This window comes from Acartia tonsa, chromosome 8 (assembly GCF_053477335.1).
Source record: "Acartia tonsa isolate MP-2025a chromosome 8, ASM5347733v1, whole genome shotgun sequence".
NCBI classification, from domain to species: Eukaryota; Metazoa; Arthropoda; class Copepoda; order Calanoida; family Acartiidae; genus Acartia; species Acartia tonsa.
Window position 1 is genome coordinate 25,736,892 of NC_137267.1, and position 17,386 is coordinate 25,754,277.

At 38.8% G+C, this 17,386-nt stretch overlaps 1 protein-coding gene across 1 annotated transcript; it reads left to right on the forward strand.

The window, feature by feature from the left end:
* The first annotated feature begins 1,950 nt into the window (after positions 1-1,950).
* Positions 1,951-17,245, forward strand: LOC145326379 (uncharacterized). The gene is made up of 10 exons (XM_080169701.1): positions 1,951-2,065; positions 2,435-2,535; positions 2,920-2,963; positions 3,396-3,469; positions 4,817-4,897; positions 5,413-5,509; positions 5,859-5,933; positions 6,479-6,529; positions 14,577-14,619; positions 16,632-17,245. Exons 1-10 carry the CDS (start codon positions 1,981-1,983, stop codon positions 16,719-16,721), a joined length of 741 nt encoding a protein of 246 aa, XP_080025827.1. The 5' UTR covers positions 1,951-1,980; the 3' UTR covers positions 16,722-17,245.
* Positions 17,246-17,386: the final 141 nt, after the last annotated feature.

Sequence of the window (17,386 nt, forward strand, 5' to 3'; positions counted from 1 at the left end):
ATTTACAGTAACTATAAAATCTTACATGTGTAAATTTAGAGGATATAAAAAGAAAAAAACAGTAGATGAGAATAGAGAGGACAGGAAGAGAGAGAGAGAGAGAGAGAGAGAGAGAGAGAGAGAGAGAGAGAAAGAGAGATAGAGAGAGAGAGAGAGAGAGAGAGAGAGAGAGAGAGAGAGAGAGAGAGAGAGGGAGAGAGAGAGATAAAGAGAGAGAGAGGGGAGGGGGTGGTGGCGGAGAAAAATTGTAGAGATAAAACCGAAGATTTATATTTCAGGTTTGTGAGAAGAAAAGGAGAAGAAGATTATTTTCCCATCAGTTTCTCGCAACCAACAGGTTGCTACATTTCTCAAGCTAAATCGATATATCTATTTTTCAGTTTTTAAAAGCGGGGAATTCTACATTTATGTTTAGTTCTTACGTTATAGCTAGAATTCTTGCCGTCCATTTTAAACATGTTTTTAGTTTGGCTTTTTGACACCAAATTTTAAAATATGGTAATATATAATTTTTAATATTTGATTTATGTACATATCAAAATGACTTATGGATATGGTGATTCCTAGGACAATTAGCAATTATGTAATAAGCATAGCATCTCTATAACTAATATTATCATTTCTTTACCTCGCTAATTATCTATAAATTATCTAAACCGATCGGGTTCTCCTTTACAGGGTAGCTTCTAATAGGTCCCGGGAAGGTTTATAACTATTTTCTTTGGGGGGGTGGGACACCCCCAACCCCCCAAAAAAGGAAAAATACCCCCCCCCCCCCAAAAAAAAAATTCTTTTTAAACTAAAATTTAAATAGTGGGGTCGACTAGCCCCCCCCCCCCCTCAAAAAAAAATGTCTACCTCCCCCCAAATTTTTAAAAAAATTCTTCTTTTAAATCTAAAATACGAAAAATTGGTTTGATTAGACCTCTTGGGGCAAAGCCCCTAGAGGCTAGGGGCGAATCCGCTAGTATCTGATAAATCATTGATTGATTAATAGCCAACTCATTGGTTGAAAAGAAACTTATTTAAATGTTCTAGTGATTTTTGAATAACTTACAATTTAAATATAATATAATTAGGAAAACTTATTTATCAAAATCAAAGTTATAAAAATCAAAATGAACTTTTTTTCTAGTCAATTTGGATCATTTGAAAAAAAAACACCATATTTTTACTTAGTATTGTATGATACTAATCATACAAAAAAGATCTAAATATTTTAGAAGGAAAAAACATTTTTATATTAAAATAAATTTTCTTTATGTAACGTTTTTACCTCTAATAGATAATCGAACAATTTCTATTTATATGTTTATAATAAAATATATTTAAATATATTATTATTTTGGTAACCCTTTTTTACCACATTTTTAACAAAATAAAGTATTTTTTTGTACACATTTTTGATTGCTTAAATACAATATCTATAAAATTAAAAAAAAAATATTTTGTGTTATGTATTATGTAATTACAATATATGTAATAAATACTCTTTTTTCTAAAATAAAAAGTTTTTTTTTCTGCAAATATGAGAAATGATCTGTAAAATATTTATATTTATCTTTCCATGTTTTGATGTGTGTAAAATAAGATATTTTTAAAAAGTAAAAAGAACAAATTAGGTTGTCAATATAAAAGTTACTACAAGTTTTCCATAAACAAGAGCATTAATCCAGTGACTTGGACATAGAGATGTTTCGCTTAAAATATTTACCTTGTTGTCCTAGAATTAACGGTTCAAAAAATCAGACGAACAGGACTTTCTGGTAACGATTATAGAGTTGCTTCGTTATCTAAATTGTGCTTAACTGTTACAGGAATAATCATGCAAAGTTTGAAATCGATAAGACAATTCTAACATGCCTAAATTGACGAAAAGAGCTAACCGTGATGCAAGGACGGATGTTTAGACGCTAATTTTAGAAAAATGAAATAACTGAATTAGATGAATTTGTGATCATACGTATATTATCAGACCCAATGTTAAAATGGTCAGTGAACAACATAAAGACAGACGGGATGGTGGACACGCCCAACAGTCCTGTACATCAAATCACAATTTCAGGTAAAAATTAAAAGTCACAAGTAACATTTTCAAATGATAATTTAAATATATTCAGTATAGTTGTATTAAAAGACAGATTTTTTACACATTATGTCGACCCGCTACTTGCCATTTAAGTTTTTAGAAGAAAAAATATTTTTTTTTTGGGGGGGGGTATTTTTATCCATGGGTGATATCTCTTGGGAGGGTGGAGGTACCTTCCCTTCGTATAGTTACAAACCTTTCCAGGACATAATAAAAGCTCCACTGTAAAAAAGAACCGTATCAGTCCATTGTTTTGTTAGCTACAGACAGAAAGACACACAAAGAGACAGAAGAACAGATTGACAGACAGGCATCATATTTCTTTTATATGAGGATATATTTTAGAAATGCCTGAACTGGAACCAGAACCTGAAAACTTTAGAAGATGGAAATTTGTAAAGAAGAAAATAATGAAGGATAATAATCATCTGAAAATTGTTGATAAGGTTGCTCCATTAATATACTTCATTTAAAAAGTTAAAAACATAAAAATTAGTGGGCTAAAAACACCTTTTTTTTCGTAAAAATTGGAAATTAAAGATGAGGGGAGAGAGATGGGGTCGTGAATGTTTGTGTTGTTTCTTTGGGATAAAATCCTTTTTAAATTTCTATTTCAAACTTGAAGATTGCAGATTCGTTTTTAAAGGGGTTTGTTGTATTATAGTAATTGTATGTAAAAATAAGTGGTTCTATATTTTTTCACTTTTTAATTATTTTAAGAATGTTAGGTTCAATGGATATTTTTGATTATTTAGGGGGAATTTTTCGCAATAAAACTCGTTTAATTTTTAGAATCATTGTGATTCGTTACACCTTGTAATTGTTTTTAGAATGAAGGACCTCGGAGAAGAAGCTGTTTCGCACTTTTCAACTTTAGGAAAATTCATAATTTACAAATTATCAAATACGTTGTAAAAGTCAAACAAACATTAAAAAGTCATACTCAACTCAAACTCATTACATTATTTCGTAGCTGTGTTTAGTGCCCTAGGAAAATGGGGATAGATGTCACCGCTTTTGACCTACCTATTCTATTGACGCAATAGTAGAGGGAAAGAAAAAGGGAAGGGGGAAAGAAACCCCCTAGAAAAGATATTGAGTAAAGGGTATTACTTCAATAGAATAGGTAGACAAAAAGCAGTGACATCCGTCCCCATTTTGCTATCGTGCTATAGACAGCTACCATTATTTATTTTGACTAAGTAAAACATCAGTCATATTTAGTGTATCTACTTTATAGATATTACAATACTGCAATAGTTCATACTTTTGTTAATTATGTTAAAAAACATTATGAATGTTTTAATAGAAGGCGACATTCTAAATGGTATTTGTTGAGAATTATGCTCAGATTTCTCATCAAAGTTAGATCATCTGTTAGTAAGTATTTTCAATTTTAAGTTTTTATTAAGTCCAAAGACCAAAGAAATCTCATTTGTCCTCATCTTTACTGCTAATGATTATCATGCAGTTTTTTTTCAAGGTTTCCCTCAAAGTTCATAGACGAGCACAGAAATCCTCCCCCTTTATTTTAAAATGTATCAAAAATAATTGTTTATTTATTACTTTAGATCAGGTTAACATATTTGGTATTTGTTAGACCCGCACGGTTAGGGCACCGGAGGTATAGGTTTCCAGGGTTAGGGGTTGGGCATAGTTATAAAAACTACCTCTCCATAATCTAAATTGTTACCAAAAATAAGGGCTGGGGGAGTTTAGTGCTCGATATGCACCTTTGGGGAAAGCACAGATTTTCATTTTTATTATTTATAAAAATTATGTGTAAAGTACAAATTATTGATGAAACTAATTTTTGTTTACTAAATATCGAATAACATTAATTTGATATTTTCTTCATTAATAACAAAGTAAAGAAAACAACAAAAGTTATAGGAATATCCGCATTTTTTTTCAAAACCTCCTCCAATTTTAGACAATCTGTAACCAAAACTACAGCTGTCTGTTACCAATCACTTTTTACCGACTAGCAGACTTACAGACTTACAGACTGCCCCTTAAAAAAATTATATTTGTCTAAAATCGTCTGCATTTGATATCAATTACATTTAAAATCTTGATGTTGTAATCTAATTTTAGTGTTGATACTTATGGAAACAATTGTTATTGTTTCTTATATATTTATACAAAAAAATGGATACGCTCTATTTTTCTGTAAAAAAAATTCGAAGAATTTTTAATCACATATTATTAGAAACAATTAAAAAAACGAGGGCAACATTGTCCATTGAAAATAATATTTCCAAATTTTAGTTATATTTTGTCAAATCGACTATTTTCTAATGAAAATACTGTCCCAAAAATTCTATTCAATTTTATTTTATAATTTTAAAATTGGAATTCATATTTTATTTCGTATGCCCCCCCCCCCCCCTCCTTCTTATCATAAAAGCAGGATATCATAAAAGCTTAAGACTTTTCTAACCATTGAAAACAGAAAAAAAATAATAGAATCTAGGCAACTTGTTGAACCAATTGGCGTATGGAAATTAATATATACATATGCCATAATGCGTTTTCGGTCGTAATTATTAAAAAAGATCGATCGACTGGCCATAGCTGCCGCTGTAGATAACCTAGGATACTAGATGCTTTCCCCCTAATCTCTAGGGATGGGCAGGTTAGAGGACAGGAAAATAGCTTAAAACCACCTATATACATTTCTAAAGCTTTCTTGAAAACCAATATTAAAATCATTAATCTGTTCAGAAATGTTGAATCAAGTCAGCCGTTGCAGCCTGGATGATCGGACACTGAAAACTTGTTCTGGAGATACCCGGAGTTACTCAGGTAAAAGATAATTATACAATATATTTGTTCAAAATATAGTATTTTAGCATTTTAATTCTAATTCATATTGAATCATTTTAAACATTTCAAATAAAGATATTTAACAACTTGTAAAACTAGCATGTGCAAAGAATTAAGGGTTGGTTGTCTTGTGGGGTGGCACATGGGATAAACCATGTTGATATAAGCTAAAACATTAAGAGTTCTAAATTTAGGAAAGCTTCACATTGGTCCTGTAACATTACATAAAAATAGTAATTTAAGGGTATTTCATATAAAGATTTAAGTCTGGAATTGTTTTAGGCCATTTTTCTGCTCTTACCTGTGCCTTTAAATAAAGATCTCCTAGGAACGCAGCCGATAGGAACTCATGTAAAAAATATAAAAATTATAGATCATTAGTCAAATCTTTAATGCTAAACACCATGAAGATATTAATATATTAGTCATTAATTATTTGGCTAAATGCAGTAAAAATAGCTACTTGCTCATGATGTATAAATATCTTTTGCCAGGAGAGGCACAGAAAGATGATAGAGAAGCTACTATTGAGTCACCTGTCACTGAAGTGGTTAATATTGTCAAACAGGACAAGAAACCAAAGAAACAAAAGTAAGTTCATAGTAACCATACAAGGACGATAAGGTCTAATAGTTACGAAGCTAATATCTTAAAACTATAGCTAATTAAAATGCAGCAAAATATAATTGTTATTGAACCAGACACTCTAAACGGTTTCGCTCTATTGAATAATGCTTTCCTAAAAAACACAATCAAACAGGCTACCCACAAAAAAAGTTTTAAACTTTATATTTTGATACCTACATATTAGATAACGTAGCAACTTAATATCATTACCAGAAAATTAGTGTTTCTATCATAAAATTTTCATTTGTTATTCTGAAAACCTGATTTGTTGAGCTTCGCTTTTATGGATGTTCTCATAATTGTTATTATTCAGATCTAAATGGTCGGTAGTGAAACATTCCCTCATTTTCATACAAAGGATGAAAAAGAAACCAGCTGGAGAAGACAGGTAAAAATGAGTTTTAATAATCTATGTATAATATTTATCATAAATTCAGGGATCTAAAAGGATACAACAATAGACGATAAAATGATGTACGTATCTCATGATGAAAGGCATACCTCTTCTGTAAATAAAATTTTTGGGTTGAAAAGTTTGGACACTGAAACAACTAATTAAGATTTAATGAAAGTATCAAAAGTTATTAGGCCAACAAATAAGAGCACTTGTTTATGAAACATTGATTAACAGTGTAATATACAATCTAATGTCCTCTCCCACCCTGTACTAACTAAAGTAGTTGGATGTATGCGTGCGTGAGAGTGTGTTAACTAACTTAGCCTAATAAAACAAGCAGTTCAATGGTCTCTTAATATTGGTAAAACTTGGGTTCATCATTTGAACAGGTTTAAGGCTATTTTCAGTGGAGGATCAATCAATCCAGATATCTTGGAGAGGGCATTTGCTATTATTTTTAAGTCGGACAACTTTTAATTTTCCAGCTAGTTTTGTAAAGTCTTTACATTACTTTAAAATAATGTTAATATTTTTAGTAATCTTTTGACAGCAGAACCACCTAAAGTTATTCAAGAAATTTATTCGAGGTAAATACATTTTTTAGGTACTCCATCAAAATTAGTACTCGTTGTTGTTAGCATCCAGTATGTAATTTACTTTGACCATCAGTCTATCAGTCAACATAAAAAAATATGAAAACAAATATGAGAGAAAGGTTTCGTGATTTTTCACCCAATATTATTGATTTTAACACATGCTCTTTATATCTCCTTGTTCGTATTTTAATCCATGACTATTTGTGCTTTGCTACTTATGAATGTTGTAATCCTTGCTGTTATATATCAATCCTTCCTATTTTCATTCTTTCCTCTCCAATATGATTTTATCGATTGCTTATTATCTTTTTTTTTCTATTTTTGTCTTACTTATATGGCCTGTACGAAAACAATGTGTGAATATGTGGTATGCGGCAGCTCTGGACCATGCAGAAACCAAGACATTATAGTGATGCTACGCACCTAGTTAAATCCTGTTATTCTACAATTATGAAGCCACCTGAAAAGATGTCAGATAACGGTACTGCTTTTATCTCTCAGTTGTCCTGCAAATGGAGGGAGGGGTGTTACCCCTCCCTCTCCCATCTTAAGCACCGGAACCTTCCCCTTCAACCACCAAGTTATCAGCACCACCTCAACCCTGAGGATAAAGGATCTAAACCTGCCCCCACACAGACTGTTGTTGTCACAAGTAATCATCAAACCTTCCCTCTTTAGTACCCAGACCTACCACTCAACCCCTCTATGCTTATCTACCTATTGTGCTGCTCCATGGGCTAGCCTGCCTGCCCCAGACAGGGATAGCCATCTACCTAACCATTGCAATTATCTATGTTTTACTGTATGATTTATCTTTAACCATCTTTATTCCTAATCCATATGTATTTATATTATGGTTAACTGTATTCTTAATCCCCCCCACCCTTTCCAGGGATGGGGAATCATGATTGCCCAAACTGACTATTGTATATGTATTATAATGCTTTTATGTTATGATCATTTATTCCTATCCATGTAGTTATTGTTTGTTGTATATAGCTTTAGTATCCTTTACCCCTTCAATAAAGTGACAACTGAAATAGATGTTGATTCTTGTCTAGTGAATGCTAGAGAAGCATAGCTTCTCTATAGTAAGGTGTCCACGTCTGTTCACACTGCCGTAGTCTTTATTCGAACTCTGGTGTCTGCCATTTACCCTAGGCGGATACCACAACTTTGGTGACAGCTGTGTGAGATTACGGCGAACCACAAGTGTAGAGCAGACGCGCATCTGAGGCTAAGGTACTCCCAGCAGTGAATCTGGCAAAACTGACGCAAGCAACCTGAATTACCCACCCTGGACAGCAAAGTTTAACTCTGCATCCGGCAGTTGTGGAAGCGAGACAGCGAAATTTGATGAATAACCGCGAGCAGCGCTGATATCTAACGGAGAATTGAGCGCCAAAAGGGCTGAAACAGGCCTGCGGACCGGCTGAAACAAGCCAAATAAGTGTAAACGGCTGAAAATAGGCCAATTTTACTGCAAGAGATAGCAGGATCCGAACCAGTGGCGCTAGCAGGACGGGACATTCCCTGCCGCCATCAGCTGGATTTGGATAAGCGGCGCTAGCAGGACGGGACATTCCCTGCCGCCGATAGGCTGAAACACGCCACATAGCTGCAAGCGGCGCTAGCAGGACGGGACATTCCCTGCCGCCGATAGGCTGAAACATGCCACATAGCTGCAAGCTGCGAGCTAACATACGAGTGTAGTGCACCAGAACAGAGAAAAACTACGTCAACCCCGAGTATCCTGAGAGGCTACAACGCAGCCACCCATCTAGAAAACAGATATTATATCACATTTTCAGGGATTACCACCCTAGTGTGATGGCCAAACAATAGATTTATGAGCAAAGCTTGGCAAACAAATTGTTGTGTTGTGATAAATCTAAGAATAGAACAGGCTTGGATTATGGTGTATTGTGATAACAGCTAAAAATAGAACAGAGTTGGTAAACAAATCTGTTATGCAATTGTGATAAGGACAGAAATAGAAGCTAGATGTAACATAATAAAGACCCTGATATACAATCAAAACAATCTCAAGCCCACAGCACAACAACAACAATACACCCCTTATTCCAAGGGCAGGGGAGGGGCCCCTCTCCATTGAAGGCAAATACAATCAGGGTGATATAATAGATAAACCTAGGATTAAGAAGAAAAGGCCCTATTACACCAGCACACAGTTACCCCCCTCCCTCACAGGGGGAACGGACGGAGTTACCCCAGTCCCCTCACGCGCTTCCCCCTTCCTACCCACACTAGACTAAGTCCGTCTGTAGTGTGGGGCTAGCGATCGGACACACAGAGCGCCATTCACGGATAGCGCAACAGAGTGCGGAAAATATCATAAATCCAACGGACGAAGCGGACCAATGAGAGAGCGAGTTGAGGGGTGAGAGCGCGTTTTCCCCGTGTGCGCGGATTTGACGGCGCGGACGCGCGTTACAAGGACAGGAGATTCCACGCACACACACACACACACACACACCCACACAGGAGAGGGGCCATTCTATAGCATACATCAGAGATATTTTTTTAGGAGAAAAACTTGCAAGCTCCTCCCTCCCTGTCTACAGTGTGATAAGGAAAACTAAACCAGTTCCTTAAACCCGCTCAGACCCTCAACATCTTCCTAGCCTGCCAACCCTACTTCAAAGCTGAATGGTTAGTGAAACAAATATATGTATATATAAATACCCAAGTGATAAACAAGGTTGTTTTTTTTGTATCATTGGTACAAGTAAGTGAATACTAACCTCACCAAACAACACTGGAAAACTGATATGATAACTGAACGAAAGTACGCCCACCCTGTGGACATAGCCTGACTTGCTGCCCCACACTGGGCAGTGGTGGTGTGTACCTGGACCATCGACCTTCATAGTTGTGAACTATATACAGAGGAAGCGTGATTTTTTTGAAGCAAGGAGGAAAAGCTATCTAGCTCTGGGGATATTCCTATACACGTATATATATCTATATGGGCGTGTAGCCATGTATATATATAGATAACCTACCTATCCATATATCCACTAGCAGATACGCTCCTAGAGACACCTGTGATACCTAACATATTCCCTGTTACCTTTAAGCTAAGATCCGCTGGTTGCCACAGAAATCAAGAGCTATACTGGAAAGGAGAACAACTCAGGCTCAACAGTTAAACAAGACGCTGGCACCAACAGACCAACCCCCTACTACTTATCATGGGGGCGCGCCAGCCACAGAAACTCTTGAGCCAGGAGGACCAAGCCTACGGCTACGTGGACTACCACCCTAATTACACAGCTATAGTATTTATACTAGGGGTGAGCCGGCTCGAACCTCCTTGCGGTGCGGCTACTCTACTCTGCTCCTATATCTACAAGATACTGCTTCTGTTATTACTTTGGCCTACTGTGTCGAGTACAGTGAACATCAAACACATGCCAGGTCACAGACCCCTGGTCCCTGAGATGCCCTTGTCTGGAAGGGTGACTGAATGTCCGCTGCACAGCTCCTGTTCAGTTGGTGCTCAACGTACGAGAAATAGCAATACTGGACTGGGGGTTGCTGAACCTGTAGGTGTCCTCCTGGGGGTGTTGAACGATGCAACTGAGCCTAATGAGAAGGTGACAAGCTTCAGAGACTTAGTGGCCAGCCCCAAGATGGACACTACTACCAGAACTGAGATTTCAAAGGGGCCCAGCCCTAGGGCCAGTACCACCTGTTTCTGGGGTGGAAAGGTCCTCCCTGGCACTGGCCTCACCAATCTGGAGGATGGGGAGCTGTCCCAGGGGAATAGGCTCTTCACCCAGATGCCCGACGCGTACCTGGGGGTGGGGGAGCCGCCACCCAAGCCTCCCTGGGAGCCCCCAGGCATGGAACGACTGGGGACCGGCCTAAGGATGGGGACTGGTGACCTGCTGCAGTGGAAGACTTTACCCAGCACGGAGAGAGCAGGGTTGACCAGCAGCAGTGAGGCTGTTCCCCCACATTCCAAGACCAGATGCCGCTACTCTGTTGAACCACTGCACATGTCCCAGCCAAGTTCCCCCATGCTGCTGAAGATGGAGGCCCACCAGGATGCAGAGCTCCAACTAGGAAAGTCAATAAGAAGGCCACCCCTTGCCAAAACCAGAACCACCGCAGGGGCTCCCCACCAGCCGCTGACGGAGCCTGGCAGGGACGCAATACTAGCTGGCAACTCTGGCCCAACTCAGGTGGCTACCAACAGTCTGCTGACAGTCCGGAATACAGTTCAGGCTACCATCAGTATGGCATCTTCTGGGCCTTGCTGGTCCACCTGTGGGTACCTGTCCACACACTGGCCACAGGTACCCCCCAGAGATCATAGCCCCCTTTCCGACTGGCACCATCAACAGCCTTTGCTACCAACCACCTGGCATACCCAGAGGCAGGATCCCTCATGTGGAGAAGCACCTGCAGAAGCTAAGGCCGAGGCTGGCCTCGCCACCCAGGGGAGGAGAGCCGCTGTTGGATGGAAGGAACCTGTGTGTATGGGGAGGAGGCTGAATGTAACCAAGGAGCCACCACAAGCAGCCCAGCACCGCCTGACCCCTAGTAGGGGAGACCCTGTTTGTCAGCTGGTGCCCCAACTGGAGGAGGAGAGACCTGGCAGGTTGATACACCCTGGGGAAGCCGGCCTGATGGGACCCAGCTGGACGAAGGGGCGCTGCCGCTTCAACGGCCACACAGCCGCCAAGTGCAGAACCGGTTGGGACCGGGCAACGAAGAAACACCAGGCCGCCCAACAACCTGCATGCAACCAGTCTGCCACCCAGGTCCACCTGGAGGGAGATGCCCAGCCGTCACCCCAACTAGCTGCCGCCGCTGGGGCCGCGGCTACCTGGACCTCAGCCGCAACCACAGGGGACCGGTGTCCGTAACCCCTGTCACCCCCAGCAAGAGCCGAGGGGCGCTACCCAGCGCCACCGGGACGGTGTACGGGGAGGCCCTGGCGGCCGCCGAGTGGGAGAGGCAAGAGGCGCTAGCCAGCGAGTCTGAGTCGATGTATGGGACGCCAACCGGCGTCGCCACCTGGAAGGAACGAGAGGTGCTTCCCTGCACCACCAAGCTGATGTCTGGGGCGACAACCGTCGCCGCCACCTGTGAAGACTGGGGGGTGCTATCCAGCGCCCCACGCTGGTGCCTGGGGCGACAACCGTCGCCGCCACCGAGAGACCTGGACCCCTGTGAAGACTGGGGGGTGCTATCCAGCGCCCCCACACTGGTGCCTGGGGCGACAACCGTCGCCGCCACCGAGATACCTGGACCCCGGAATGAGCCCGCAGCCCCAGAGGAAGGGGTGACACCCGTCACCCCCAGCCAGCCAGAGCCCCCAGCCAGCAGGGAGAGTCCAGCTGTCCCTCACCTTCAACTGCATCCAGCTGTCTACCTCCCTCAACCAAGCCAGGGTAATTGTATTGCACTGGTGTACCAGGAAGTTTGGGCTGGGCCAAACTTGCCTGCGCCCCCTGCATCTGCCCCAGGAGCCAGGGTATCAGCCATTACCAGCCAAACTGAAGAAGCTTTGACCGCTGCCTGGGGAGTAACACAACTAGGTGCGCCAAGTGCCGAGCCTAACCATAGAAGTAGAGGATCCCCAACAATTATGTCTACCCAAGATGGAGACAATGTGCCTGGACCCCTTCAGGCTAGGGGAGGAAATCCGGAGCCTTGTGCCTCCAGTCCACTAGCAGCAGTGTCCGTGGATGGGCCTGTCTCCCAGCCAACTAGAGCGGAGCCACCCTTGCAGATCCAAGACAGCCTCCGGCATAAAGGGTGGACTGTTACCTTTCCCTACCCCGCAGGTCGGATTGCCATGCACCACCCTGCCAATGTCCAGAATGAGCCTGAAGGAGGCAACGCTCCTACAGTATGCCAACCACCACCTGCCCGCGTTGACAGAGACCCTGGAAGCCGAATGAACCTGACCAGCCCCGAGGGCGAAGAAACTGCGCCTGCATCCAGTAGCCAGCCTGCCAGCAGCAAGGTGACCAACACGATGGAGACCACCAGCCCAGTGGAGAAACCTGCAGAGGTGTACACCAGGCGGCTGTTGGTCCAAGCCCCCTCATGTGCTGTGCCACCCCTGGAGGTTGCCAGGGTGGCCTCAGAGGTACACATCCAACGGCCAGAAGATCCAACAGGACCAGCTACTCCAGCAGATATAGCCGATTCCGTTAGACCTGGGGAGGGCTGGAGTCCACCACCGTCCAGCAACTGGTATCCTGGCGGACCCATTCCACAAGGACAACAAACTGAAGGCCGCAACCACTGTCGGAAGTCTGGCGGTGCAGACAACCCCTCCAGCCTTCCGAGGGGAGAGTTGTGGTATGCGGCAGCTCTGGACCATGCAGAAACCAAGACATTATAGTGATGCTACGCACCTAGTTAAATCCTGTTATTCTACAATTATGAAGCCACCTGAAAAGATGTCAGATAACGGTACTGCTTTTATCTCTCAGTTGTCCTGCAAATGGAGGGAGGGGTGTTACCCCTCCCTCTCCCATCTTAAGCACCGGAACCTTCCCCTTCAACCACCAAGTTATCAGCACCACCTCAACCCTGAGGATAAAGGATCTAAACCTGCCCCCACACAGACTGTTGTTGTCACAAGTAATCATCAAACCTTCCCTCTTTAGTACCCAGACCTACCACTCAACCCCTCTATGCTTATCTACCTATTGTGCTGCTCCATGGGCTAGCCTGCCTGCCCCAGACAGGGATAGCCATCTACCTAACCATTGCAATTATCTATGTTTTACTGTATGATTTATCTTTAACCATCTTTATTCCTAATCCATATGTATTTATATTATGGTTAACTGTATTCTTAATCCCCCCCACCCTTTCCAGGGATGGGGAATCATGATTGCCCAAACTGACTATTGTATATGTATTATAATGCTTTTATGTTATGATCATTTATTCCTATCCATGTAGTTATTGTTTGTTGTATATAGCTTTAGTATCCTTTACCCCTTCAATAAAGTGACAACTGAAATAGATGTTGATTCTTGTCTAGTGAATGCTAGAGAAGCATAGCTTCTCTATAGTAAGGTGTCCACGTCTGTTCACACTGCCGTAGTCTTTATTCGAACTCTGGTGTCTGCCATTTACCCTAGGCGGATACCACAAATACACATTACTGCATACTTCCTACTTTTTAGAAAACTGCCATTTGAGAAGAAAATTTTTAGTAGCGAAGCTACTCTATAGTTCGAAATTTCCATCCATCCATCCATCCGTCCGTCCGTCTGTCCGTCTGTCTGTCCGTCTGAGACAGAAAGGGGGAATCGTGATTTTCTCGGCTCCTATAAAAGATAGAGAGCTGAAATTTTCAGGAATTAATTATGTTAACAGTCTTCATATTTTTGTGTTCTTCATTAAGATTTGTCAGTTGGTTGGGGTGCTAGATCGATTCCTACATTTTAAAGTTTTCATGATTTTCTCAACTCATATTCAACACAGATGACTGAAATTTTCAGGGATTCAATACTTCCATATTCTGCATACTTTTATTAAGTTTATCGAGATTTTCTTATTGGTTGGGGTGCTAGTTTGATTCCTAGATTTTTAGGTTTTCATGATTTTGTTTGCTTCTATTTGAGATAGGTGGCTGATATTTTTAAGGATTAAACAAGTTCACAATTTACATATCCCCACAAAGTTTCATTAAGATTTGCTAATTTGCTAAGGTGCTAGATCAATTCCTAGATCTTCAAATTATAAATCTTACAAGGTTTCGTGATATTTTAGTTTAATGTTTTTTTTTATGAAAGTTTTATAAAGTTAATTTTTTCCGGATATCCATCCATAATTTTTTGCTTTGCTACTAATGGATTAATGGATGTTGTCATCCTTGTTTTATAAATTAACCATATCAATAATATTTGTCTGTATATATAAATGTATATAATACTAATTTAATTCATTTATTATTGTTGTTTTCTTTTCTATGTATGTACAGTACACCCAAGAATAATAAATCTAATCTAATCTAATACATTCTAATATCTTTTAGGAGAAAATCCTGTTCAGCAGTTACTGTAAATAAAAAAATGCAGGTAATTAGATTATTCTAGAGTTGCTATGACATCACACAAAGTAGAAATAGGGAAATTAAGTTAAAGAACAGAATTAAGGATTTAGATTGAGGAAGTTGAATGCCTTGGTCCGGAAACAGTGATGAGCTTTATATTAAAAATCAGTTTTTAGTTTTCTGAGAAGTGTTGAGCTTAGTGTATGTGGACAATTACCTCGTCCCTAACTTTAAATTTACAATTGTATTAGTGTTTCTCTAACGTTCAACAGAAAACCAACTCTTTGATTGTACGACCTTTTTATTGATGTCCTTGTGTGTTAATGAGTCGCCTGTTATAGGCCAAGCATCCATAACAATATTTCATTCTTTTGCAACAATAGGAACTAATTCAAACATCTTTTAGTATAAACTTGGATCTTTGAGATTAACTACCAGAATACATTAATAGCTACACAAAGATTAAAAGTAAAGTACGAAACTAGATTATCAACCCACGGATATGGATATGACATTTGAATTAAAAAAGCACCAATTTGTCACAAACTATTCCGCCAATAAAAAACAATGTTTTTATTTTGTTAGAAAGGGTTCCATTCCATTTTCATTAATTAAAAGCTTTCTTGTTTCTTTTCAAAATTTGCCACTTACAAAAGACATAATAAAACATGTGAAACTTTGGAAAAAGACCTTTTTCTTTCATTGTCTTATACCTGATTCACGGATTACTATATATGTATAACATTTAAGGCATGCTGTTGTAATTCAAAATGAGTATATCGGAAAAAAGTTTTTTGTTTGGATTATTTATCTCTTAAATCTTAGAACCCTTTATGTGTGACACATAACAATTTAATGTAATTAAATAGAATACACTTTCTGATTAAATACATTCTAGAAAAAGAAGAAAGAGATTTTTCTTTCTTTTTTATATTTTTTTCTACATTAAGAAATAATATTTAAAATCTTAGATAACTTTAGATAGTGCTTTATATTTAATATATTATAGGAGGAGATCTATGAGATATGCGGAGATGAAATAGGGTTGTACCTTAATATTTAATATATTATAGGAGGAGATCTATGAGATATGTGGAGATGGGATAGGGTTTTACCTGAATATTTTATATATTATAGGAGGAGATTTATGAGATATGTGGAGATGAAATAGGGTTGTACCTGAATATTTAATATATTATAGGAGGAGATCTATAAGATATGCGGAGATAAGATAGGGTTGTACCTGAATATTTAATATATTATAGGAGGAGATCTATGAGATATGCGGAGATGAGATAGGGTTGTACCTGAATATTTAATATATATTATAGGAGGAGATCTATGAGATATGTGGAGATAAGATAGGGTTGTACCTGAATATTTAATATATTATAGGAGGAGATCTATGAGATATGTGGAGATGAAATAGGGTTGTACCTGAATATTTAATATATTATAGGAGGAGATCTATGAGATATGCGGAGATAAGATAGGGTTGTACCTGAATATTTAATATATTATAGGAGGAGATCTATGAGATATGCGGAGATGAAATAGGGTTGTACCTGAATATTTAATATATTATAGGAGGAGATCTATGAGATATGTGGAGATAAGATAGGGTTGTACCTGAATATTAAATATATTATAGGAGGAGATCTATGAGATATGTGGAGATAAGATAGGGTTGTACCTGAATATTTAATATATTATAGGAGGAGATCTATGAGATATGCGGAGATGAGATAGGGTTGTACCTGAATATTTAATATATTATAGGAGGAGATCTATGAGATATGCGGAGATGAAATAGGGCTGTACCTGAATATTTAATATATATTATAGGAGGAGATCTATGAGATATGCGGAGATGAAATTAGGTTGTACCTGAATATTTAATATATTATAGGAGGAGATCTATGAGATATGCGGAGATGAGATAGGGTTGTACCTGAATATTTAATATATTATAGGAGGAGATCTATGAGATATGCGGAGATGAGATAGGGTTGTACCTGAATATTTAATATATTATAGGAGGAGATCTATGAGATATGCGGAGATGAGATAGGGTTGTACCTGAATGGTTTGAACACAAGAGTGTGTGCCTCACAGCAACAAATATAGTTTGATACATTCTTGGATTATTGTATTTTATAACTAAGCAATTAGATACATGTTTGGATTATTGTATCTTGGAAAGAGAAATATATCTCAATAAGTTGACTACAAAAACACTACCTTTTTTTCATTCTTTGATAAATGTGTTTTTTTTCTAGCCCTACAGTGATTCTTCCTTTTAATGCTTTATCCTTTATGGGCACTAATAATCTGAAGCTCTCTTAAACCTAACCTGAAATAAGGGTAAAAAAGTATTTTTTCTGTAAGTATAGGTTCAATAGCAGAGAAAACTATAATGTACTATGATATTTTTTATTTGAAGGCATAAAACCAGTAAAAATTTCAAAATTTGATAAATAAATAGTACATTAGTTCTCCTTAAACGCAGAATATTTCTTTATAATCCTATTTTTATACCAATATTTTCAAATTAAATGTTTTGCGATTTTATAGAAACAATTGACGTCTATATCTCGGAATGCTACTATTATGTAGATTTTTAAGTCGCACAAATTCTCTTTTAATCCTCTTTTTTTCGGAAACAAGATAGCAATCTTTCATAATTAACAAAACAAACCTTTTAACATAATTATTTTATGAAAAACCTAAAAAACTTTGATAGTTACCCCAACTTAGGACATTGAATGTGAACCTGATTTGATAAAATCAAG

Coding starts and splice junctions, on each gene's coding strand:
- LOC145326379 (XM_080169701.1), top strand. CDS start 1,981: ATGTTAAAATGGTCAGTGAACAACATAAAGACAGACGGGATGGTGGAC. Junction 2,964..3,395: donor TGTTTCGCACTTTTCAACTT/TAGGAAAATTCA, acceptor TGAATGTTTTAA/TAGAAGGCGACATTCTAAAT. Junction 5,510..5,858: donor AAGAAACCAAAGAAACAAAA/GTAAGTTCATAG, acceptor GTTATTATTCAG/ATCTAAATGGTCGGTAGTGA.